This window comes from Diabrotica undecimpunctata, chromosome 4 (genome assembly GCF_040954645.1).
Source record: "Diabrotica undecimpunctata isolate CICGRU chromosome 4, icDiaUnde3, whole genome shotgun sequence".
Classification (NCBI taxonomy): Eukaryota; Metazoa; Arthropoda; class Insecta; order Coleoptera; family Chrysomelidae; genus Diabrotica; species Diabrotica undecimpunctata.
Window position 1 is genome coordinate 121,646,483 of NC_092806.1, and position 26,814 is coordinate 121,673,296.

Consider the following 26,814-nt stretch of genomic DNA (forward strand, 5'->3'; position numbering starts at 1 on the left):
TCATTTGCCATCCCATTGCCCTAAATCAACTAATGGTATTACAAAACGACGAAGGTGTAAATATTGCTGGCAAACTAAAAAAGAAAGAATAAATATAAGGTTGAATCCTCGAATAAATGAACTTTGATCAAATAAAAGGCATATATCGAGCACAGTTTAATTTAATCTTGCCCAAGTACTTTCCATCCCTAGATCATCTTCAGGGGCATCTGAAATAAGCTAAGAAACGTTTTTTATAACTAAAGAAATTGATTAACTTCGATAAAAACTCGAAGTTTATGGTTGATAAAGAGTTTTTATGTGATTAACGTTTATAGACTTACTTCGTCAATTGCGGCCTATCCGACAAGAACAAAATGTCATAAACATATAATTGTACATCACACTACACTACAAAAGGACAAACAAACACTTTAAAATTATTGAGGAAAAGCTGCTTGGGCAAAATTAAATTAAACTGTGCTCGATATATGCCTTTTATTTGATCAAAGTTAAAAAAGAAAGAAAAGACTCATTGTTTTATTGTGCGGAGTGCCCTGAACATCCAGGATTGTGCTTAAAAAATAATAATATGATTGAGAAAAAATATAATTATGAACCTCAATAACTAACATAAGTAATTATTAAATGCACTTTTCTAAGTTCAACCGATACATTTTCTGTCCTGTGGCCACCAACGCGACTCATGCGGTGAGTTTTTTTTTTATGACCAAATTAATTTTTTTTGTACCCATATTTATTATAAATGACTTTTTAAAGTGTACCTTAAAAATTAATTAGTTCACACGAATACATCTCAGTGGCCCACTGTTTCCCCTTAAAAAAAGGGACGGAGCTGAGCTAAGTCTGATTTCTCGGCATTGCGTATTTCTCCAGATATTTTGTGTACTGAAGACCGTAACCGAAGGATTGTTGACTACCAAGTCCACTGCGGTTTACGAAGCTTTTGAGCTGTTGATTTTTACACTATTGTGCATAGGCGTAAACGTACTTAACTTTTATGTTTAGGCGTAAAAGTAACACCTTTGTATTGTTAATCACGTCACGGAAATTAATACTTTTGCGACATTTAAAAAAAAACGCTTTTTTTAATTAGTCCTGTTGGTCCAACATTGGTTTGACATAACTATACGATTATTTCCCAAAGTATCGAGAAATATCATTTAATGTTACAAGTTTTACTGCACACAGTTTTTGTTTATTTGAACTTTTATTATGTAACTTATCTTTACGGCTCAAAAGTTAATTCAAGATTTTCGAAGTGAAGTATGCAATTAATCGTAAATCGGCGAAGTTTATTACTTGATAAGTTCTCAGGGAGCGGCAATATATCACGAGTTTCAAGAAGAGGGCCGATGTTTAGATTCCCATAAATCACCCTTACCTTATGCGGCATAGAAACAGGACAGAACAAACTGTCTTCACATAAAACATTAACATTCTGCACCCTTGGAGAATTATCCGAAGTTCCGCAACAAATTTAAAGCCTGAAGTTTTGAACCTATTTCGCCGGGTAAAGGCATTTACTTTACAAACATAAAATATTGGAGAAAGTTGCTCGATAAGTATTTCTTACTTTACATTTAGTTTACAATATATCTACATATTTCTGAATTTTGCTGAAGGGGTTGAATAAGTTTAATGCTAAGTTTCTACAAATATGAAAATAATGAAAATATGAATGTTTAACTATGTTATTAAGTCAACAGACGTCGCATAAAATTGCTCAAAACAATGCAAAACTAGAGATTAAATAGTCCTACCAACCTAAGTAAAATATTACATATCATTTATATGCTTTGAATGTTTCGTTACATAGAGAATAAATCCGATATCAAAATTATTTTTGACTAATAACTAATAATTTTGATAACTATATTATAGTTTACGAGTAAATGTATTTCTTTAACGATATTTGAACCAAATTTCTGATTCTATAATTTTACTTTATATAACTTTTAATGCATACAATTTAATTTATTTTAATTTAATTATAATAAATCTTATTCACGACCCATGAAATTCCTATAAACACCTTCTTACCCTGCTCATCCTATCCAACAAGAATATGAGAAAACTAGATGCAAAAAATCCGTAAGTCCGGTAGAAGCTATCGTGCTAAAAACTGAATGGTCGCATGTCACTCGGTCGCTAACGATGCTCTTGGGACACTGGGAGAAATCCCATTGAATATCAGTATTTTTCCTGTACGCGGGAGTCTACAGGAATCGACCAACAATCCCCAGCTACTCGTGGGAATAAATATGAATACTCACCACCATGCAAGTTAAGCACGGTATTTAAATGCCAAAAACCCGGCCGCTCTAAATCAACCCTACTCGAAGAGCGTCAAAAAGATAAACCTAAACATCGCCACATACAATGCTCGGTCACTCTTTTCCGAGAAAAGATTCGAAGAAACGCAGGAAGAACACTCGAAAGTGATTTGGGTTATTGTGGGTATCAGTGAAGTAAGAAAAAAGAGAGAGTCTTATCACACCCCCATCAGGCCATTTAAGGTACTACAAAGGAGAAGAAGAATCGACAGTTAGAGGCGTCGGTTTCTTTATTCAAAAAAGAATTGCCAATAGGTGTCAATAAACCAAATCTAAACTAAGGTGGTCTACTTAAACATCAAAATAAGCGCAAGATACATACCTTAAAGATCGTTCAAATTTACGCACCTACTAGAGGACATCCAGACAAAGAAGTCAAAATATTCTACGATCAAATATCCTGTGCAATCAAGGAAAATCCTGGTCACTTCTTAATAATAGGTGGTGATTTTAACGCCAAAATAGTCACTAAGGAAGATCGCTCTAAAATAATATTGGGAAATTTTGGAAGCGGACAGAAAACCCTGGAAGGCAGAAATGATAAAAGCAAGCAACTGTTTACTTTTCTTTTGGAGAATATGGTCTATTAAATAAACAGCTTTTTAAATAGAAAAACCACAGAAGATGAACACGGAAAGGCAATGATGGAAATACAAGGAACGAAATCGACTACTTCTTAATAAAAAAAAAGAATTATTTAAACACGTAAATGTATTAAACCAGTTTAATATCAGCAGTGACCATAGGTTATTAAGAGCAAAAATAACCATATCGTCCAAAAAAGAAAGACATACAGTGATAAATAAGAAGCCACCAAAGAAATGAACAAAATCAATCAATCATCATTCAGGAGTTCGAAAAATATATTGATACTTTGTTTAAAGAAACAACAACAACAGACATCACTATATTGAACAAACAGATGGTCAACCCAAAGCAACAGACCCAAGCTAAATATTGTTCAACAAACAAAAAGGATAAAAAACTAAGTTAACTTACAACAACCCTTATAGACCAAATGCAACAGATGAAATAACAAGATGAAATAACAATATAAGATGATCACAAAAGCAACAAGAAAAGACATAAGGCACTATAAAGTAGAAAAAACTAAACAAGCAATGGAGCAAAATACAGTCGTGACAGCATATAATATTTTAAGATATATATGCCTGTTTAGATTCTCAAATCGTATTGTACTGGATTAAAAGTTCACCTTCGAGGTTTAAAACTTTCGTCGAAAATCGCATTTTGTGTATCCATACCCATAGTCAAAATTATTCTTGGCATTATACGGAATCTCGAAATAAAACAGCCGATACGCCTTCAGGAGGTAGACTACTGGCTGATTTTCTATAAAAATTAAACTGTTTAACAGGTCCTTCGTTTTTGTATATTATTCCATTAATTTTTCCAGAGGTTTCTTCCTCATTGTCGGAGAAATCCTCTTGGGAAGATGTAACGAAAATTTTAGTGTTTGTTTCCACTCGTGAGGAACATTTTCTGTCTTGCTTATTAAAAAATTAATGATTTTTTACCTCGATCCAAAGAATTTTGGCTTTTATGTTGTGATTCTCGCACAACTCTCGTTATTAAAAGTTGAAAGGGTCAGGACCCTTGGCGTTGGTAGATTTGGAAGGCTCGTTAAGTTCTTGTCAGATTCACATAGGAAAAGTATTTTGAACAACATTTTCAATCAAACTCGTTTTCAAAACCATTTCGTAAGTTGGGAGTATTTTTAGATAATAATACTTAGTGTCTAAGAGTAGGTGTACGTCTATCTTAGTCTTTCTTGTCGTACAAAGCAAAACATCCTTTTTTGTTACCAAAAAATCTCGCCTTTCTACTCTCCTAGTTTGTCACCATCATAAGAAGTATTTACACGCTGGATTTAAGAGTACTAGGTTTTTGGCTAGTCAAAAGTTTTGGATACTGTCTTCTAAATAAGCCGTTAATTCAGTATTGTTCAAATGTATTAGATGTTGGAAACAATTTCCCAAAGCCTTACAACTCCCTATGGGTAATTTGCCTAAATTTTGTCTCGTTGCTATTAAACCTTTTTCGATTTGTTGGTTAGATTATAGTGGACCGTTCTCATTAACTGTATCTCGCTAAGAGATGTGGCTGTATCGGAGAATGCTTAAGATCCCGTGGACTGACCAAGTCACAAATGAGGAGGTCCTCAGAAGAATAAATTAGAACCGAGAGGTACTGACCACCATCAAATCTCGAAAGTTACAGTTCTTCGGACATATTATGCGAAATGAATCCAGATATGCTCTCCTTCAAGTCATCCTGCAAGGAAAAATATTTGGAAAACGAGGTCCAGGAAGAAGAAGTAACATCTTGGTTACACAACCTCAGAACCTGATTCAATACAACATCTGTGCAGCTTTTCCGCGCTGCTGCAAATAAAGATTGCTATGATGATCAGCAACATTCGTAACGGATAGGCACATCAAGAAGAAGATATCTCGCTACAGGGGGGTTAGAACTTAAAACGCCTATTTGTGTCTATTTCTATGTTACTCCACAAAGACTTTACATCTTAATTGGCTAGTGATTTAACCGCGGAAGCTTTTTTGGCGGCTTTACAACGTTTTATCGCTCGAAGATGTCGAGTATCTCAAGTATCTTGTGATATTGGTACCAACTTTTATAGTGCTTATCGACAACTCAGTAGCTTTATGGAGAGTGCTCTTAATAAGAAAAATATTAAATTCTCGTTCTGAAAAGGATCATATTGCTCGTATAGTCGTGGCTCAAATTTTAACGTACAAAGAATTTTATACTATTTTGACTTTAGTTAAGTCCGTCTAGATATACCTGTAGACATATACTGTTGTTTTATTGACTTTCAAAAGGCATTTGATCGTGTTAAGCACTCTATATTGATCGAAGCTCTAAAAGACATTTTCTTGGACGACAGGAATGTTCGAATAATTGCAAATTTATATTGGAATCAAACAACATCAGTTTAAGTAGATGGTGTGGAATCACAGGCTTTTAATATTAAAAGAGGAGTACGACAAGGATGCCTCTTGTCACCCCTGCTTTTCAGCGTTTACTCCGAAAGAATTTTCAGAAAAGCACTTTCTGAAAAACAAGAAGGAATACTTGTGAACGGTGAAGTCATCAATATTTCGAGATATGCGGATGATACAGTACTCCTAGCTTCTAGTCAAGAAAATCTTCAAACACTACTTGATAGTGTCGTTGAGAGCTGTAGGGAGGCAGGTCTGGATCTGAACATACGGAAAACCAAAATACTCGTAATAAGTAAACAACAGCATATAAAACCGTCTATATATGTAAATAATACCAAACTTAAGCAAGTTGATAAAATCGTTTACCTTGGACAGCAATTAAATTGTAACGCAGAAAGTCACGGCGAAATTAGATCTAGAATAGAGCAGGGTGGAGCGGCTTTTAGAAGGATGTCCAAGATATTATGTAACAGAGACCTAAAATTGGCATTGAGCATCCGCCTACTTCGCTGCTACGTGTTCTCGGTCTTACTTTATAGTGTAGAGTCCTGGACTGTGAATACAATTGATCTAAATCGCCTTGAAGCTTTCAAAATGTAGTGCTATAGAAGAATTTTAAAAGTTTCCTGGGTGGAGAAGATTCGAAACTCCACAATACTTAAACGTCTCAGCAAGACTACTGAGATCATAAAAAGCATCAAACAGAGAAAGCTGAAGTATTTCAGACATATTATGAGAGGTCCCAAATATAGGTTGCTACAAAATATCATGCAAGGAAAAATAGCAGACAAACGCAGTACAGGACGAAGAAGAACCTCATGGTTGAAGAACTTGCGAGATTGGTATGGTGTTGATACAAGCATGCTATATAAGGTGGCAGTGAATAAAATTAAGATAGCTATGATGGTAACCAACGTTCTCAAAGGACATGTTACATGAAGAAGAAGAAGAACCAAATTATCCCACACAAGCATTACTATACAGTCTTTATCTTCCAGTCAACAAAATAACTCTAGCTCTCTTGAAAATTATGACTGTCCGACACAAGAATTTAGCATATTCAAAGAGGAAAATACATCAAAATCATTCTTCAAATGAACTAGATCTGAAGTAATAACACGCTATATTGAGACAATGTATTTTCAAAGCCAACCCAGAAAAAAAAAAGAATAAAAACAAAAACATCGACAATTACTTTACAAACACTAATGCAACCAATTAAAAAATTATTCGATTCTGAAAAACAAATATTAACCTTCAAAGAAACAGTTGATTTATTTTAAAACATTCACGAAGCTTAAGAAGTTATCAGTGTTACAAATAAATATACCTCAGACACTCAAGCATTTATACAACTCTTATCCAAAATCCATTCATGTACATCCGAGCGTCCACTAAAATTGAAATGTACCAAGTTAAAAAAAAAAAGAAAACTGACGAAAACTCAAACACAAGGATGAAGAACTCGGCACGGATACGTCGAGTGAGTTATGACAGGAGCTTAGGATTTAATTAAAAACAAAATAAACATTCAGTTTATTACAATGGAATATAAACGCGTTTATATCCATTATAATATGCTAAAAATTTTAGTTAATGATCTTTCACCTGCTATTATTTCTCTTTACGAAACAAATTTTAAAGACCAACATTGCCATACATTTGATAACTTTTCACCTTTTTATAAAAATAGAAACAATCAGGAGAAATGAAGTGGTGAAGTGGCTATTTATGTTAATAACACCCTTCAAGCACAAACAATTCCTCTTAGAACAGACATCGAAGCTGTAGCCGTCTCAGTTAAACCTTCCCAATGTATTAATGTATGCTCTATACCAGTGGGGCAGTTCAACTTCAAAACTTCGCGAAGTAAAAACATTATGTAACCGTGAAAATATCAAATTTCCATCAGAGCTCGTCAAGTCGTTATTACTTGACTTCGCCTGTACATACCCGACTTACCCACGGACATATAATCGGCCACACTAATCCTACTTATGAAAATTGTAATGTTCCACTCAGTGTGAAGCATGTCCTTGTAGTGTCCAAGATACTAGTTACACATACAGACCAACCACATCATCAGATCAACAAGTGACATCTCAGGAGAAAAATGTAAAATTGAACAATTGGTAAAATTCCTTGAAGACATTATTATACTGAACAAAATTTAATATGTATAAGTAAATTATTTTATGTATATGTATATATGTCGCTAATAACCTCAGAGGTTGATTGTTGAAAATAAAAAAAAATTATATATATACTTAAGAAAACATTACAGTTCCTATAAATTGATACTTTAAATCAAGAAAACTATAACTCTAATCTTAATTTTAAATTAAAATAATGTGATGTAAAGTATTTCTGTATTATGTGTCGACCACTAAAATTTATTGGCATTAATCTAATGAAATAATAGTTTTCATTAATCGTGATTTATGCAGAAAGTTTGTGCCTAGTTCCGAAACTTCCGAAAAGTATAAGTTAAATACCGAGCTCTAAAACAATCTTACCAATTTTAATCAGGACTAACTTTTGATGCAGGGATATTTATCTTTTTGAGTATATATTTTGTCCGAATAAAATAGTGTGCTAGGAGAAATATAGCAGTGAACGATATCTAACTTAGCGACTGTTAAAAACAATAACGTAGAAACAATCTAAGTAAACAATTGGTGTAAAATTTTATTTAATAATTTCATAGGAACGTGATAATAGTGATACAGTATTGCCACTACAAGCTGCAAGAAGAGAACTGAATAGTTTCGAACACATTTAAGAGTCTATAATAGATCATTATACAAAGTAGGAATGAAATATGGAACCAAGTAAAAATCTGCCCATGTTTCCTTCTGAAGTGTCTCGTTCTTAATGCTCATTCATCTCTTTTCTTTATCTGCTGATCATTCTCCATATTTCTCTTTGTGTTTTGTAGATTTAGAACGTTTATTTATTCCATATTGCTGTACGGAGTGGAAACATGGACTTTCGGAATTACAAGTATGAGGCGTATAGAAGCCTTTGAGATGTGGGTTTTTAGAAGGATGCTGAAGATCTCTTGGACAGAGCACGTGACCAACAACGAGGTGCTAAGAAGAATGAGTACTGAGATAGAACTCCTAAATATTGTAAAAAACAGAAAAACGAGTTATCTAGGACATATTTACAGGGGAGAAAAATACAACTTCCTACGACTTATAATAGAAGGAAAAGTGGAAGGAAGAAGAGGTCCAGGAAGAAGAAAATGCTCCTGTTTGAAGAATGTAAGAGACTGGACAGGCATGAACACACATTCGATACTAAGAACAGCTCAAGAGAGAGAGCAATTTGCTGTAGTTATAGCCAACCTTCAGTATTGGAGAAGACACCTTAAGAAGAAGAACTTTTGTAGATTTCGTGTTCCATCTCTTTTAAGAAATTCTCCCAATGTTCTCTTTTTATTCTTATGACGACAGTATTTGTTTAATTTCTAATTCGTTTATAGTGGTTGGACGCCTGTTATGTTTGTTACGTTCTGTATTGTAAAAAGGCTTTCTTCCTTTCTTCGCTTTGTGTCTTCACTTTCTTCCTAAACCATGGCATTTATTTATTGATATTTAAGTGGTCATTACTTTTCTTCCTCAAAGAGCTTCTATTGCTTCATTAATTATGTTATTTCTCAGATTTTTTTCCCAACGTTTGCCAGATTTCCTTGATGTTATCGTTTTATAATATTTTATTTTCAGCTATCTTCTCTGATGTTCTCTTTCTATATAAGTATTGCGTAGGCTGTTAAATCCCAAAGAAAACAGAAATGCTTCAACGGCAGTATTTTAGTATGTCACTACACCAGTATACAATCCCTCAGGGTTTTAACATAACAGATCAGAAATATATCGATAAGCGTTTTTAAATTCTAAAAACAAAAATTCTCTGACGGCAGTATTTTAGTATGTATCTTGATTATTATATAATTTCTTTGGGACTTTGACCAGATCTCTAATATATAAGTTTTTAACGAGTGCCCGACAGTTTTCGTAGTTGGTCCTGGTACTTCCAGGTTTTTGTATCACTGCTACATTGAACCTTTCCATAATAACAGTAGATTCTGCCGAAGTTGCCTATAATGCTGGATTTTCGTCTTAAGGTCTCTGGTTGAAACCATCGGAACCTATGTATCAATTTAACTATCTGGATAACTAATGTAACCATTCGGATACCTTGTTAAGTCTGTAATATGCCTCGAAATAAACCCCTCAATGCTTTATATAATTGTGAAGGCCTCTTCGATCGTGAACTTAGGCTAGTTCTCATTATTCGCGTCACACGATTGACGACCATGAATAGCTTAGGCATAATATTGGAATAGACTGGTAAGCATATTAAACCATTTCTTAGTATACGCATAGTTTATTCACAACAGCTTCAATGAATTCTTAAATTTTTTTATATAGACCTGTAGAAATTGATTCTCACTTTCCATAGGAGCTCCCTTTTCTACTTGTTCTGACTTGTTGAAAATCAGATCTGTTTAAACCTGATATAGTTAAGTATGAGAATGTATCTGTGTACAACCAGTATCTTGAATGCTTTTATGATATTGCTTTATGATCTAGTCTACTTGTTCGTGCTCCTAGGTTTTTTAATGATTATTTTTTGTAAAAGAGTTTTGGTGTTCTGCAAAAGGACTTTTTATCGTAGATAACTACTTCTGTCCTGATTTTGCACGGATTTTCTTTAGTCTACGTTTTAGCCGCTATATTTTCCTGTTTTCTGATCTATCTACTTTAAACTCCTGTTGGGCATTTGTTCAGAGTCTGTACTTTAAGTGTAACAAAAATTGTATATGTGAGCTTCAGTTACAAAATACTTGGGTCCAGAGCTGGCCGTGCAAGTGCCAAAAGCATCGTCAGCGACTGGGAAAAAACCTGGATCCAAAGGCAGCATAACTCTGACTAGGAAAATGTATCTCCCCAGTCAAACATATAGAAAAATATATCTTGGTCATATATGTGCTAATAGATTTAAAGTACTATGGAAAACAAGTAGGAATTAGCTCAGAGTCATAACAGGCTTCCTTATTGGATATGCGCCGGTCAAGAGACACCTGCATAAAATAAGACTGTTTCAATGTAGACTTAAGGAGATTGTGCAGAAGTGGCAAACTCTCTTTGGAGACAACTAAGTCACTCCAAAAATATATGGTACTCATCCACTAGACCTGTATAAGTTGGTCGGAATTCTAGAATCATGGAGTGGCTATTATAAACGAATCGAAGATGTCCAATAAACCGCCAGTTGGCTCTAGTACGCCGGTTTATAACAGATGGATTCCAGAAATAAACACCTGTTCTATATATTCATACGACGTTCCCTACGCCATTGAAACGCGTTGTGTTGTGTTTGAGAACTTCCCCACAATAGAAATTTTTTTTTGTAGTACTTGCATTATTTGATACTGATACTGTCTGCGTTTAAATTGGATAAAATATCATACATAACTTATTTTATGCGGGCGTTATGTTTCCCTAGATTTACTGTGACAATCATTGGTATAATACATTTTATTACTCAAATTTTAATTAAAAATTTTTCCTCTGACTTAAACGATAAATTTCAACACACACGCAACTTTTTCAGAAACCACTACTCCAAGATTTACTACTAAATAATTATTTATCGTATGTTGCTGGTCCCCATACTAAAAATTAATGATTAATTCTTTCGGGAAACAAGTTCTAGACTATCATTTTTCCTTGATGGCGCCATTCCTGAACAACTGAACACATACTGAGGCCATCTAGCGAACAATAAAATACCTATATAGTTTTAAATGTGTTCTCCGCCTATCCCTGATCTGGGCCGGGCAAAACGATAAAACCTGTGCCAGTAATAGATGGAACACACTAGGAAATAAACAGCAGAATAAAACGCATATTTTATTTCTTTTTATTCTTTTTTCAGTAAGCTCAGAGGCGGGTTGATTGTTAGGATAAGTGGTTAGGGTTTTAATTTTAATATAATGAGTTAGTTTACGATTAGAGCTGGCTAAATGGTTGCAACTATCATAAATAGTAGTTTTTGAAATGTTCCCCATTAAAACATGTAAACAGATGTAGAAACATGTATATACCTTATAGTTGACCGGATTTTAAAATTGTTTTGAAAACATATTGGTTTCAGCCACCTTTTAGCTGCCAGTGTGCTACCTTCGCAATACAGTATTAAAAATAAACGAAGAGTATATGATAAAAACCTTGAAGGTTATAAAAACTGAATTTTAAAAAAAGTTTGAAAGTTCGAAAACTCCAAGATTCGTTATATATAGGGAGCCAAAAATGCAAAAGAATACCGTATCTTTCTTATTACAAAAAAATGGTAAAACAGTATATTAGAAATAATAAAATATCAGATATACAGTCAACCATAAGAATTATTTTAACTCAATGCAGACCAAAATTTTTTTTAATTCAAAATCTTCTCTCAAATACTTTGTAACCTTAGACCGACCCGTCACAAAAGGTGGGCGTCAATATGTAACAATAAAACTAACAACTTTCTTTGGGAGCCAATTGTCAAGCCTCGTCTAGCTCAGTCTCTTAGGTGCAAGAACGTCTGAGCTTGGACGTAAATCCGAAAAATGAGTTTGGCTGAGATAAATAAACCAATATATTAGCTAATCATTTATGACATAAAAAAATATAAAATTAAAATTTTGTATGTTTTGAATAACTTACTAATGAGTAGACTGTGAGTTGATGTAGATGCTGGATCGAACTAGTTGTAGTTTTAAGCAGCTATTGAGTTCTGCATGATATCTGCTGTGCTGCTGTATCTATCATCCTATATGTGGTGTACCAGGAGGCTTCAGGAAGTTGCAACCAACAAGGGGGGACAAAAATAATTTATTACGACCAAAAAACTAAAATGATAAATTTTGTGTTAGCACCATCATAACTATTTAAATATTTTCTTGTCATATGATGATTACAGATAATTACAATATTAAATAGCAAATAGCAAATTGGCAAGGATAAATTGATTATCATTATTAATAAACAAATTAGTTAAACTGTACTAAAGATACTAACTGCATATTGGATGAATTATAAGGTTAAAAACAAAGACTTTTAAAGGTTGCAATATGGTGCATAAATTTAAAAGTAACGTATTCTCTAAAGTTTGAGGAAAATTTTGGATTTAAAAGTATTATTGGTAGAAAGCATTGGATCAAGTTGCCATTGGAAACCAAATTTAGTAAACAACTTAAACGATATAAACATCAGTTTTGACAAATATGGTTCTTTAAGATGTCGTACAAACTTAATATTCGTCAAAGCATTTATCGTTTAGTTAGACTTGTACCAACACGCTATATTGTAAGAATTTTTAGTCATCAAAATATTTCTGTGTCAACGATTTACCAGACCATTAAAGAGTGCGAAAATAGTATACCTTGCCTTAATTTGCCCAAAAGTGGAAGATCAAGAGGTTTAACTCCTGCTCGGGAACAGAGATTAATTCAGAGTAAGGAGAACCAATTAGGAAAGTCTTTGCGAAATGTTGGCCGAAGATATAATGTTTCACGAATGACTGTAATTAGAACAATTTCTAGAAATAATTTAAAACGATACAAAAGAAATAAGCTCCTATAGTAGGACAATTTTCAATTAAAGGTGACTAATCTACAAATTGAACTAAGGGCTAACGGCAACCATGTTAAATGTCCGAAGTAAATTCTTACCTGGTCATTTTTATTGTGTATGCTTCGCCCTTGTAAATAAGTGAAAAAGTAAGATAGTCCCATAACTTGCTCCGTAACTATAAATTGGTGCGATTTACGAGCGTATAGTTAGACAAGTTCATTGAATAGTTTGAAAATCGGTAAACTTATCAACATTTCGCTGGTCTATATATATTTACGTTCTTAGAAAGAATGAGAATGAGAGAAATATGATATTTTAGTTTATTAGTTCCACATTATATATGTGCATAGGCGTAGTGTGTTCTATTTCTTGGGAATATATTTATTAAATAGACTTTATTATTAACTTGATAGTCATAACTAAATAGACTTAACAGTTTTGAGGTAAGCAAAGTAACTTTGAGGTAAGTTTATTCTTTTTATGTATTAACCAATTAACGGCCGAAATAATGAACAAAGAGAAATTTGACAATTAATTTATTAGATTGGATTAAAAACACAAAAATTAAGGCTAATTTACAACCAAAAAGATTTTTTTGTCATAAATGTAAATTAAATTTTAAGGTGAAAATTTTCGAAACATTCGGGGTGTAGATGCACTTTACACCTTTTACATAAATAAATAATATTACTTTTGCACAAAGGCAATGACAGAACAATTAACAACATTAATTAATAAAATTATAAAACACAATAAAATACCCGAAGAATGGAGAACGAGCGAACTACTTAATTCTACTATTCAAAAAAGGATATAAAAAACAGACAGAAAACTACAGAGGTATAAACAACTTGTTAAATACTACGCTAAAACTTACAACCAAAATTTTACAAGTGCTAATAAATCGGAGGATAAGTTAAACAGATGAACAACAGGGTTTTCGTAGTGGAAGATCGTGTACAGATGCAATATTCGTTATAAAGCAAATTACTGATAATGACACATGCCCCGACACAGCCACAACGCAAAGGCTACTGGAAACGGCAGAGATGAGAGTACTCAGAAGAATTACAGGAAAGACGCTAAGAAATCGAAATAGAACTGAAGACGTTAGAAGAAAATTTAACGTACATTGTATATAGGAATGAACACAAAAAAGAAAAAAAGAATGGAAAAACCACATAAGCAGAATGGAGAAGACCAATAGATAGATATCGTCAAAATAGCAATAGATAAGTCACCAATCAGCAGAAGAAGTATTGGACGAAGAGGTATTAATCCGCCAATAAACAAGCAGTATTGCTTATAAAGAGGAAGAAGAAGAAAACTTTTGCACATCCGACATTTTTGCATTATCGTCTCTTTTTGTAATATGGCCAATATTATCAAATCTGGTTTCATCTGGTAAAGTAAATTTAGATTGACGTCCATGTACTAAGTTTGACACTGATGTAGTGCTTTAATATATAACTTGCCTCCATTTTGGCTTTTATATTGTCTAAATCTCAATCAGACTGATGTTGAATTACTACTGAGTATAAAGGAGTATCTGTTGTTACCCAACTTGAGACAAATTTGGATTTACTATTTTTTTCTGGTTTTTCTTTGGACGTTTTATCTGTGGTTCAGAGGAATATCATAATCAGAATCGTCAAAATTCCCAATCAATTGTATTTCATATGTACCTGCAATATCCGATTTTATTGATTCTTCACAAAAAATATTATCAATGTCTTCTACATCGGAAACGTCGTCTAATTCCGGCGGCAAATTAACCACATTAAGTGAATCAGCATTTTCACAATCTAAGTCTTCTTCTAACAAAGCAATTAACTCTTTAGTAGTTAGTGCCATCTTCATTTCATATTTGGAGAATTTACTGAAATAAACAAATAATGCACTATTATATACACGCATTCACATGATAGTAGTTTAGCTTGCTTCATTTTAATTTATATGGAATATAAAACAAATAAACACAAGGAAACTTTCAAATCAAGTTTAATGACGAGATCGTTTGTTAAAATTTTAGATTGTTTAGCCTAATGAAAAAATGTTGAAAGCAACTAGCCTAATGGAAAGTGTTTTCCAAAGTTTTCTGTTTTTCAAAGTTCTGTATTAGGTACTCTCTAATAAGAATAAAATTTTACTTTAATGTGTTAGACAACTATAAGATACCTGTCAAAAGACACATGATAATTTAATAATTATAGAGGTCTTAGATTTAATTTTTACGTAATAACTTATGTGATTAAATAAATAATTAAATAATTTTTTTTGGCATGCCTCTGCAAAATTGATAAGTGGAATATGAATTCGTTGTTAAGTTATCGTTAAATGCTTCGTTAAGTGCGATATTGCCAATTAATCACCTTTAATTAAAAATTGTTTTATAAGTAAACACCAGCCCAGATATAAAAAATTCCTAGATGTTGCCGTGTATTGAGTATTGAGTATTCATTTTCCTGCTAAAATTCTCATTATTGATGATAAAAAGTATTGTACTTTATCCAATTCCGAAATGAAGGGCAACGACGGATTTTATATACGCAGTGTACAAGATACACCGGACGAAGTTAGGTTTAAGGGAAAAGTGAAATTTGCCGATAAAATTTTGGTATGGGGTGCCATCTCAAAAGCTGGTGTTTCACAACCGTTTGTTGGGTGTGTTCTCGGTTAAGCTCTCAGTGCTGACAATTATTTGACAGGTGTCTTACAAAGCTTATTCAATTTATAAATACTCATCACCCCAATTATGAAATCATATTTTGGCCCGACCTAGTGTCATGCCATTACGCCAGGAGAACGACAGAAGGGTTAACCGCTCAAAATATAAATTTTGTTCCCAAGCGCGACAACCCTCCAAATGTGCCTCAGGCGAGGCCTACAGAAGAGTTTTGGTCTTTTTTAAGTTGAATGGTATATAATAATGAGTAGGAGCCCAAAATGAAGATAAGCTAAGGCGAAGAATTTTGAATAATTTTGTGAGATCGACTTAGAAACAGTCCAAAGGCTTATTGCACATGAAAGACCAAATTTACGTGCCATCGAAGATCACGGACCTCTTTTTGTTCTATAAAAATACATTATAAACCTGTATATAGACTTAATTTACTGTATTTAGTTAATAAAATAAACTTAATTTACAATTAAAAAATACCTATTAATTTTTTCCGAAAATTTTATGGACATAGTGAAAAAATAATAATAAATTGAATTCTATTCTGAAAAACAGCATCATGTGCACATATCTGCTTACCGTTTCGGACCAATAAACCCTGTAATAGTAATGATATGACTAATAGCATAACACAATATTAAGAAAAGGTTATAATTAAGTCGGTATTATGTTCCTGTAGGACTAATGTATCCGAGTGTTGTTAAGCCACTGGTAGCAATCAACTTACACGTCTTAGTCAGTATAAAATTGTATCCCAACTGAGCTGGTCGCTTCTTGTTTAGAGTTTTTACTCTCGCATAGTAGTTATTGTTACATAGCTTATAGTTAAAATCTAAACGCATTCTTAATCAAGTATTCTAATATTGAAGAAAACATCCTTCGGAGAAATGATAATTATTAGTAACATTTTAATCTGTATCAGTGCGCGTGTAGTGTGTCGTTACTGTAAGGTGGACAGTGATCGACAGTTTCAATAAAAGACCTTAGGCTAAAAATTTGGCTAGATATTAACATAGTTGTAGTAACATTCAATTATTAAACTACGTATTGTTTAAACTGCTTGTGTTCTTATTTTCCACGTCAGTTTGTAGTCCTTCAAGTTGGAAGTAATCACATTACTTACTACGCTCCAAATGGTGGCAATATGGCCATCCTAATTTGTTGAACAAATGTCCGTTTAATTCTACCAACTACCTAATGATTCAGTCCAAACTACTGTAGGGTAGTCACGTGGTCATAAAAAAGCCGCTTACCTGGTTTGCTAGTTAGATCGAATTCCAAAGGCAGATATCCCCAAACGGATGTGGCAGCCAAAAAAAAAAATTCTTCCCAAATTGATTCCCCAAACTTAAATTAATATTGATTTCAGTTTAATTGGCCAGCTGAAAACAAACCTCTTATTAACTCCATTGTTCTTTTATCAGTTGAAAAAGGTTATAGGGTGTTGAAATATATAGAGATGGACAAAAAGAAATAAAATTCTGTGACAAAAGCTGATATTATAATGTTTCAAGTTAACCTTAAGAAATTTGTGATATTTTAAACAGAAAGTGTATGCTAAATATTTATTAAAATGTAAAAGAAATAGAATATAAAAAAAAGGTAAAAATAAAATGTAATTCCTTCCCCAAACTAACACAAAATAACTCCTTAAACTTCTACTCCTTAAACTATATTAATAAAATAATATCCTTTGATCTATGTCAGAATCTGTCGATCTGGAATGAAAGATAAACATAATCGACAGAGTCAACAGCAAGAAAGAAAAAAAGAAAAAGAAACAAAATTTGTTTAATTAATTAATGTTTGCATTTTAAAAACAATTTCCAAAGTGGAAACTGAAAGGTCAATAAACTTATTTTAAACTAAAATTGTGGCTTATTCCCATTAAAGCTTTATTGCTTTAAGATGCCACAAGATAATAAGTTCAGAACAGTATCAACAAGAGTATGGGCGGCTTTTAAAATATTGCCATATAAGTACAACGATAATTTTATATCTTTGCGTGCGTCGATAATCAAACATCATCCCTGTCGACAATACAGAGAGGCTGATAGAAAGGGAGGTATAGTTTCCGTCAAGATATAAGAAATTTTGCCTGACGCTGGTGGGATCACCATACCGATTTAGTATTATAATAACAAACAACAGACCCTCCAGGAGCGGATTCAGCACATATAATAATAAGTTCAAGTACATATAATATTTTAATAGGGTTGGAATAATAAATATAAAATTAAATATCATAAATACGTATTTATATCTATGTAGTTATAGGTATGCTATTATATACAATGAAATAAGAGAAATGAACAAATTAAAGAAATTAAGGAAAATATTGTTAATAAAAGTAAAAGATTAAAAGAATGGTAGGTAGCAAAAATCAGAATTAAAGAAGATAACATAATAAAATTAGAAACAATAACATAAAAAATAAAATTTGAAGTTTAGATGGAAAAAAATAATTACAAATTACAACTCTATGTCACTATCGCTGTCATCTCCAGTAGAATCGTCATCATATAATATTATAATTATTGGTTTTATATGTGAGGATCATTGTTATGTAATGATCTTCTGATCTTTATGATTATGATTTTTATAACATGTGAAACACAATTTTGCCACAGTGTTGGGCAAATCTTTTTTATTTCTTCTACAACATGTGATACCGATTAGCTACTAAATTTGGGACAGCAGTTGTTTCGCCGTAAACTTCCCTTAAGTTGGCTACAGATTAATTTATTAGGGTTAAAAACACAGTAATAAGAAGGTAATCGCAATATAATATTTATGACCATCACGTTTAGCTAATTCGTCTATAACAAACTGTTTCTCAAATACTTTTGTGTGAAGAACTTTAAACAGTTCTTTTTTTGTATATGTTTCTTCAAAGTACAAATCGTTTTTATACAAAAAATGCGATATTTGTTTTTTCGTCGAGCCTACACTGGGGATTTTTCTAATTTGTTCGCTGTGAGACGTCGCGTTATCCGTTACAATAACACTTTTTGGAGGCAAATTTGGCAACACTTTCTTTTCAAACCATTCCTTAAACAAGTTACTTGTCATATTTTTATGGTAATCCAGCTTTGAATCTTTAATGTTTTTTGCCGATAGTAAAAAACTTTCTCCTCCAAACCAGCCATTTTTGGATCCAATGTTTCATCCAAATAAAATATCGGTCTTCATTCATCTCTAAATTTAGATATAGTATCCAAGTAATACGTAATAGAATAGTCTTTAACAAGTTGATCGTAGATCATACTAAGCGTTGGAACTAGGTTCTTTGAATAGAAATTATTAACTGCTCTTCTAATTACCTCAGCGTTTTTCATTTACTGCTTTATATGTAGAAAAGTCACCCCGCTTTTTAAGAAGTTGAATTCTATCTGTAACAATTATCCACACGGTTGTATATGACATCCTTGTCAATCGAGATGTTGCCTTGATGAGAAATTTACCGTCTGCTGGATTTGGATTATCTTCTTTTACTGTTTGATAAACATTCCTAATAATTTCTTTGGCATCATCAGATAGATGTAAACGTATTTTACACTTAGCACTAGCTTCACCGATTCCTGATATTTTACTCGAATAGTTGTGACCTAACCACCGATCTAAATGTAAGAAAATAACTGCCTGAATGTGCAAATGTCAAACTTAAATATGTTTGCACCCTTTCATAATGTTTTATAAAATATGTTTTCTAGATAAATAAATGATACCTAATTATACCTAAATACCTATTAGCACGAGAATTATTGTGTGGAGATGTGATGTTTCGTCCAAACATAAGAAAGGGAACTAAGCGTTTTGTTGGTTTCGTATTAAGACGTCGATTCCAAATAATCTCGGTCGAAGTAAGGATGATTTCCGGTAATAAAGAAAGTATTGAATCTGCTACCAGTCAATTTTATTGATCACAACTATTCTAACAAATGCGATTTTATATAATAATTATCATCGAAAGCCGACCATAAATGCTTCTTGCTATGTCGTTGATCGCAAACAGATGTGAATATATCCCGTTTAAGATTCTAATTACACTATTTCCGCGTGAAAATCAAAGAGAGAAAAATTTTTATATCATCGAACCGCTACGACTGAAGGCTGAGGCGTGACTATCTTTTTGTGTTACTGAATCGTCGCCAAACATCAAGTCAGGGACCACAAAGTCCCGTTAAATCACCGGTTTAGCAACTCCTAGAATTTATTTAATACAATGTACGACTTAACGGTCAGGTAGTCTCTGAGAGAAAGGTTTTATTTTTTGAACAAAGAATAGATTTTTAATTCCACTAAACATTCGGAGAACTGATATAAAGAGAATTGACAAACTGACTTTCCTGTAAATTACCTTACTTTGTAAATAAATACTTTTATGTTAAAGAGATTTGAACATAAGCTCGCCCGCGCGAATTGCGGATAGTTATAATAGATATGTACCTATGTAAAATGGGTAAATAATATTGAAAGCGTAATAGAAAGAAAAACGCGAAAGAAAATATACCTAATCAAATTGTGGTAAGAGATATAATTTAGTTATTGGTCGAACAGTCTCTCCCGTAGCAGTTCTAATTTTAACTGCGCGGACATGATTATCTGACCCCGGAAAAAGTTCCAGGACTCTCGCGGTAGGCCATTTTAGAGGGGGACAGTTATCAGTTCTTAATAAGACTAAATCATTTATCTTAATATTTTGACTTACTTTGGACCACTTTGGTCGACTATGCAGTTGGCTAAGATATTCAACAGACCATCGTTTCCAAAACGACTGTTGAATCTGTGAACATCTTTGAAGGAAGTTAAGCCTATTAATTGGTAAGTGTAGTAATGTTTTTTCAGGGTAAGAGGTAAGGCTACTGCCTATTAGAAAGTGTCCGGGTGTAAGGCATTGTAGATCAGAGGGATCATTCGACAAGGGGCAAATAGGGCGTGAGTTTAAAATTGCCTCGATCTGCGAGAGAATTGTACTGAATTCTTCAAACACTAAATAAGCATTCCCTATCATTCGACGAATGTGATATTTGGCACTTTTAATTGCTGCTTCCCATATACCTCCCCAATGGGGACTATGAGGTGGAATAAACTTCCATTCTATGAAATTTTGTGCAGCGAAATTTTGCATCATTTGAAAAACTAGGGGATTTAAAAAATTCGCGCAAATCCTTAAGTTCATTTTTTGAACCAGCGAAATTGGTTGCGTTGTCACTATATATGAGAGAGGGAAGACCTTTTCGGGCAATGAATCTTTTTAGACATAATAAAAATGAATCAGTAGAGAGTGATGACACTAATTCTATGTGAACGGCCTTTGTGGCTAGACAGACGAAAATAGATATGTAACATTTTTGCATTGGAGCCTTTCTTAACTTAGAGGATTTAATAAGAAATGGCCCACCGAAATCGCAGCCCACATTTTGAAAAGGGCGAGAAGGAGTAATTCTAACCTTAGGTAAATTTCCCATGATTTGTTCCATAGGTTTAGCGCGAAATCTAAAACATACGTGACAATTTTTTACAATTTTTTTTAGTGTTCGAAGTCCGTTTAAAGGCCAATAACTAAGTCTGACGTTGGACAATGTCGTTTGCGGTCCGGCGTGGCCTAGACGACAATGTTCATGAGTTAGTAATAAATTGATAATGTGAGAGTTAGATGGTAACAATATTGGATGTTTTTGTTCATAGGGGATATTAGCGTTTTTTAGGCGTCCACCGACGCAGAGAAGTCCGTCTGCATTCAAAAAAGGGTTCAGGGTAATTAAGGACTTATTTGATGTAATTCCTTGGGTTTTTATTTCCAAGATTTCTTTAGAGAATTTTAGGGATTGTATAGCCTTAAATATTGATATAGAGGCGGATCGCAATTCGTCCGGAGATAAAATACCAAGTTTTTTATCAGATGAGTTTCTTGCATTAAACGAGAACCTGTATATGTAGGCAGTGGTGCGTAATAATTTAGAGTAAGAGGAAAACCTTGAAAATAGATTATTGATAAATTCATCTTGCGTTGAGATTTTTGAACTGATTATAAGGGATGATACCTTTTCGTCCGGTAATAATACTTGGGTAGAGTTCGGATTAAATGTCGTTAGGTTTAAGTCCGTTTTAAGTAGAAATTCAGGGCCGTTCCACCACATCCGGGAATTTAGAAATTCAGTAGCGGTCAAGCCGCGAGATAGACAATCTGCTGCATTTTCATGAGAACGAACGTGTCTCCAAGAAAAATTTGATGTTAGGTCTTGAATTTGAGTTACTCTATTTGCTACATAAGTGTTCCAGCGCGAGGCAGAAGAGTTTATCCAACATAACGCGATTTGTGAATCTGTCCACAAATTAATGGAGGAGAAGTGCAAGCGATTTGCAAAGGTGGAATTTATTTTTTTAGTTAACCTTGACAGTAGTAACATGGCTGATAGCTCCAATCTAGGAATGGATACCGTTTTTAAGGGAGCTAGACGAGATTTGGATGCGATTAGAGTACAACTGATAGTATCATCAGCGTAAATTGTGCGAAAATATAAAACAGCGGCCTGAGCCTTACTTGAGGCATCGGCAAATCCGTGTATTTCAATTTTAGAGATTTGCCTGCTGTTAAAAAGATTACGGGGTACTTTAAGAGACTCCAGGAGAGTGAGATCGTTAATAAATCTTTTCCATTTTTTAGCAAGAGTTTTAGGGAGTGGATCGTCCCAATTTAATTTATTGAGCCAAAGTTTTTGAATAAATACCTTTCCAGTGACAGTGAATGATCCCAAGAGACCTATGGGGTCAAATATTTTGGCGAGTGCTGAGAGGGCGTTTCTTTTTGTGAAGCTATTATCAGCAGCGGGAGGACTTGGAATTGAAATCGTAAAATAGTCATCTAAGGAGTGCCACGAGAGACCTAAGACCTTATTGGTATTTAAGTTGTTTGAGGTTATTTCATAATTAGACTGAGATGACCGAATATATTTGGCAGAAAATTCAGCCGAGTTAGAAACCCATTTGTGAAGAGTGATACTGTGACCGTTTAAGATGGAATTTAGTTCATGATATGCAGCTTCTAATTCGGCTAGAGTGTTGGTTCCGTATAAAATATCATCGACATATGTCTGATTTAACAGTGCATCAGAACCAAGGGGGTATTTTGTGGTATTTAAAGTAGCTATCTCTTTTAAACAGCGAGTGGCTAGAAAACTGGAGCACGTTACGCCATAGGTTACAGACGTTAGCTCAATACACTTTAAGGGTTCGTGTGGGCTATCTCTCCAAAGGATGTTTTGTAAAAAAGTCTGATTGGGATTGACATTAATTTGCCGATACATCTTTTCGATGTCGGCGATGAAAACAAATTTAAATTGCCGAAACCGACAGAGGATATCAAAGAGATCTGGCTGTGTTTGAAAGCCGGTAAGAAGTATCTGGTTTAAAGAGTATCCAGAAGTGGTTTTTGCACTTCCGTCGAACACTACGCGCAATTTGGTGGTTGCTGAATCCTTTAATACGCAGTGATGGGGTAGAAAATATTTGTTTTCATCTAGCGAGTTGTGGTATGTAAGAGGAACATATTTACCGTGATTTAGGGAGATGTATTGATCTATAAAATGTTTGTATGCATTATATAAATTGGAGTCATTTTTAAATCTCTTTTCAAGTGATTCGAAACGTTTTTTTGCAATTTGGAATTATTCACCAAGCTTGAGGTGCTCAGATGGAGATTTTTGAGGTAGATTTACTTGAAATCGACCATTTTCGAGAATTTTGAGGTGATTAATGAAATTTGATTCGGCTAATTGGTCATCGGGGGACAATATTTTTTCGCTGGGGCAATCTTCAGTTTCCCAAAATTTAGAAACAAGGGCTTCAAGGTTTGAGTCTGAAGAGTGGGTATTTTGAGTTTGCACAAATAGAGAGACATTATTTTTAGACTGAGCGTAGTTTGGAACATTGCCAGCGATTGCCCAGCCAAAAATTGTATTGAAAAGAGTAGGGAGATTATGTCCTAACTTTACGAGACCTGGTTGAAGAATGTCATAATAATAATCTGCTCCTATCAAAAGGTCAATATTTGATTTTTGATAAAAATGCTTGTCAGCAAGAGTGAAACCCTTGGGTTTATTGAGCTTATTGGGTTGAATATGAAATTGAGGTAACTGACAAGTTATTTTTGGGATAACTGCACAATTCAAGTTAAGATGCTGAGATTTTAAATTAGGAGAATGAACATTAATATTTGCCATTAAGTTCGAGGTGAAAGAGCCTTGTGAAATGCCAGAAATTTGTAATTCCCTGTGATAAATTTTGCAATTGATTTTACTTAGCAACTCTTGAGAACAGAACGTTTTTTGGCTTCCAGAGTCTAGGACTGCCTTAATTAGTAAGGGCCTTCCTGATTTGTCGATCAAATTAACTTGAACAGTGGATAAGAGAACTGAAGAGTATGTAAAGGACTTATTTGTAGCACTCAAAGCAACGCTGGAGTCGTTTCCATTGTCTGGAAAATTGTTAGAAGTAGAAGGTTGGAGATTATTAGTCCGAAGCGGTTCCGTGGAGTGCGTGGTATTTTTATGTTGATATGAGAGACTAGTAGAATTGGTGTTTTGTGAGGTTGTTGGACTGGCATCATTTGGTTGACGAAAAGAGTTATGTTTAGTTCTATTATCATACGAAGGGTTTTGTGTTGAATGGTTAGATCGTGAATGATTTCCATTTATGTTAGAACGATAATTTTCGGAATGCGGAGAATGGGAAGAGCCAGAATAATTGGTATTTTGCGCATAGGAGTTTTGATGCAGTAGAGTGTGGTGTTTTTTGGAACAGATTGAACAAGTTCGTGAAGGACAATCAGCATGGGTGTGTTTTGTACCCAAACAGTTAGAACACATGTGATTAGCCTTAAGAAAGTTATATTTTTCAGAGTGTGGCAGAGAGGAAAATTTTCTGCATGTATATACTTTGTGAGCTGAATCATTGCAGTAATTACATTTAATATAAACGCGAGATGGGAGTGTAGCAGAGGCGTTGAGGTGGAGAGAGGTAGCATTATATTTGCCGTGTGATTTTTCTCTTTTTGAGTCAGAGGTATATGTTAGGTCTGCGAGAATGTTGCACCGTTCATTCAATATTTCAAAAAGTTCGACAATCGAGGGAGTGTTGTCGCGATCCCTTCTTTCGCCATAATACCGTTTAGTGGCAAAATCAAGTTTCCTAATTATAATATTTATTAAGAGATAATCCCACGATTCGATCGGAACATGCAGAATTTTTAAGGAGTTAATATGTCTTTTCAAATCATTTACGAATTCATTTAATGAATGATAATTGCTCTTTGAAAGTGTAGGGAAATCTATTATAGCGTTAATATGCGAATTTATTATCGCGAGATTATTATCATATTTTTTTTCTAAAATAGTTATTGCGAGATCAAAATTTTCGTGAGTAACTTCAAGTGAGTCAATTAAAGTTAAGGGTTCACCTTTAAGAGAAGATTTTAAATATATAAATTTTTGTGCTTTTGTGATACTATTGTTATCCTTTACTAGAGAAGAAAATAATTGGTAAAAAGAGAGCCATTTACTGTATTCACCATTGAAATTGGGGACGGAAATGGGTGGTAACCTTACATTTGAATTACTAGCGGGTTCCTGTGATTGAGAATGTGATGGGGAAGAAGATGAGTTACTGAGCGTTAATTGAGATAATGTTCCGTCAATTCGTGACATAGCAGAGAAGTATTTATCCTCGATTTCTTCCCTATTTTCGGTATGCAAGTCGACCGCATCAATAGATTCTATTTTATTGCAAATATCATTGTAATTATTAAAGGTATTAACTAAATGTGCTTTTCGGTGATCTAATTCAAAGGTGTTAGTTTGAATATCAAGGGAGTTATTGATCCAATTTAAAATTCTAGTGATTGTAGACTTGCATGTGCCACGCTCTCTTTTCAATAGATCCATGTCAATTAGTATAAATTAAAATATGTGATAATAAAACGAAAACAAAACTGAGACAACACCAGTGTACAGTGTAGAGATAGAAAGATATGTTTGTTATTAAAAAGAAAAAAGATCGTGGCTGAAAATTGAAATTGTACTATACTATAAAAAATGTGTAAAAATTCAAATTCAAAGTTATATAAATGTGTAAAAAAAATCGTGAAATATCTGTAAATGAATGCGATAAGTAATTTTTAATTAGTTATAAATATAGTAGGATACGACTTTGATAAACACATTCAAAATTGCATATTATGCGTAAATTATAGTAAGTAAGAAAGTATTACTTAAAACGAGAACGAGTATAAAAATTATAGTGAGTGATAATATATAAAATACAAATAAACACTGTGAGAATTGTTTATAGAAATTGTATCGAGTTAGAGTCACTGAGTAACGCGAAAATAAATAAAGTTTATAAGTCCACCGTTGTTGTAAACGGTGTTACCTGTTGGAGAGGGTCGTTTTGAAGACGACTCACGGGTTTGGAGCAGCGTCTTCGTAAATCTCGATGTGGGTGATGGAGTCAGAACTCTTTAACTGGAAATCCTTGCTTCTGTAGTGTTGTAGAGGACGTTTGCTGTCCCACCAGGGGTACCAAATTATGTGTGGAGATGTGAAGTTTCGTCCAAACATAAGAAAGGGAACCAAGCGTTTTGTTGGTTTCGTATTAAGACGTCGATTCCAAATAATCTTGGTCGAAGTAAGGATGATTTCCGGTAATAAAGAAAGTATTGAATCTGCTACCAGTCAATTTTATTGATCACAACTATTCTAACAAATGCGATTTTATATAATAATTATCATCGAAAGCCGACCATAAATGCTTCTTGCTATGTCGTTGATCGCGAACAGATGTGAATATATCCCGTTTAAGATTCTAATTACACTATTTCCGCGTGAAAATCAAAGAGAGAAAAATTTTTATATCATCGAACCGCTACGACTGAAGGCTGAGGCGTGACTATCTTTTTGTGTTACTGAATCGTCGCCAAACATCAAGTCAGGGACCACAAAGTCCCGTTAAATCACCGGTTTAGCAACTTCTAGAATTTATTTAATACAATGTACGACTTAACGGTCAGGTAGTCTCTGAGAGAAAGGTTTTATTTTTTGAACAAAGAATAGATTTTTAATTCCACTAAACATTCGGAGAACTGATATAAAGAGAATTGACAAACTGACTTTCCTGTAAATTAC

General features: G+C 33.7%; 1 protein-coding gene across 1 annotated transcript; it reads right to left on the minus strand.

Annotated features, from left to right (window-relative positions):
- On the minus strand, positions 1-25,575 carry LOC140438936 (uncharacterized). Its single transcript, XM_072528571.1, has 4 exons — positions 23,310-25,575; positions 22,179-23,213; positions 19,096-19,251; positions 1-74 (listed from the first exon to the last, which is right to left on the minus strand). The coding sequence occupies exons 1-4, from the start codon at positions 25,573-25,575 to the stop codon at positions 1-3; spliced, it is 3,531 nt and encodes a 1,176-aa protein (XP_072384672.1).
- Positions 25,576-26,814: the final 1,239 nt, after the last annotated feature.

Excerpts from the sequence above, each read along its gene's own strand:
- LOC140438936 (XM_072528571.1), bottom strand. The coding sequence starts at position 25,575 with ATGGATCTATTGAAAAGAGAGCGTGGCACATGCAAGTCTACAATCACT. Across the intron at positions 23,214-23,309 it reads ATCTGAGCACCTCAAGCTTG|ATCAATACATCTCCCTAAAT; the intron begins GTGAATAATTCC and ends AACATTTTATAG. Across the intron at positions 19,252-22,178 it reads CGGATTTGCCGATGCCTCAA|ATCGGTGGTTAGGTCACAAC; the intron begins GTAAGGCTCAGG and ends TCTTACATTTAG.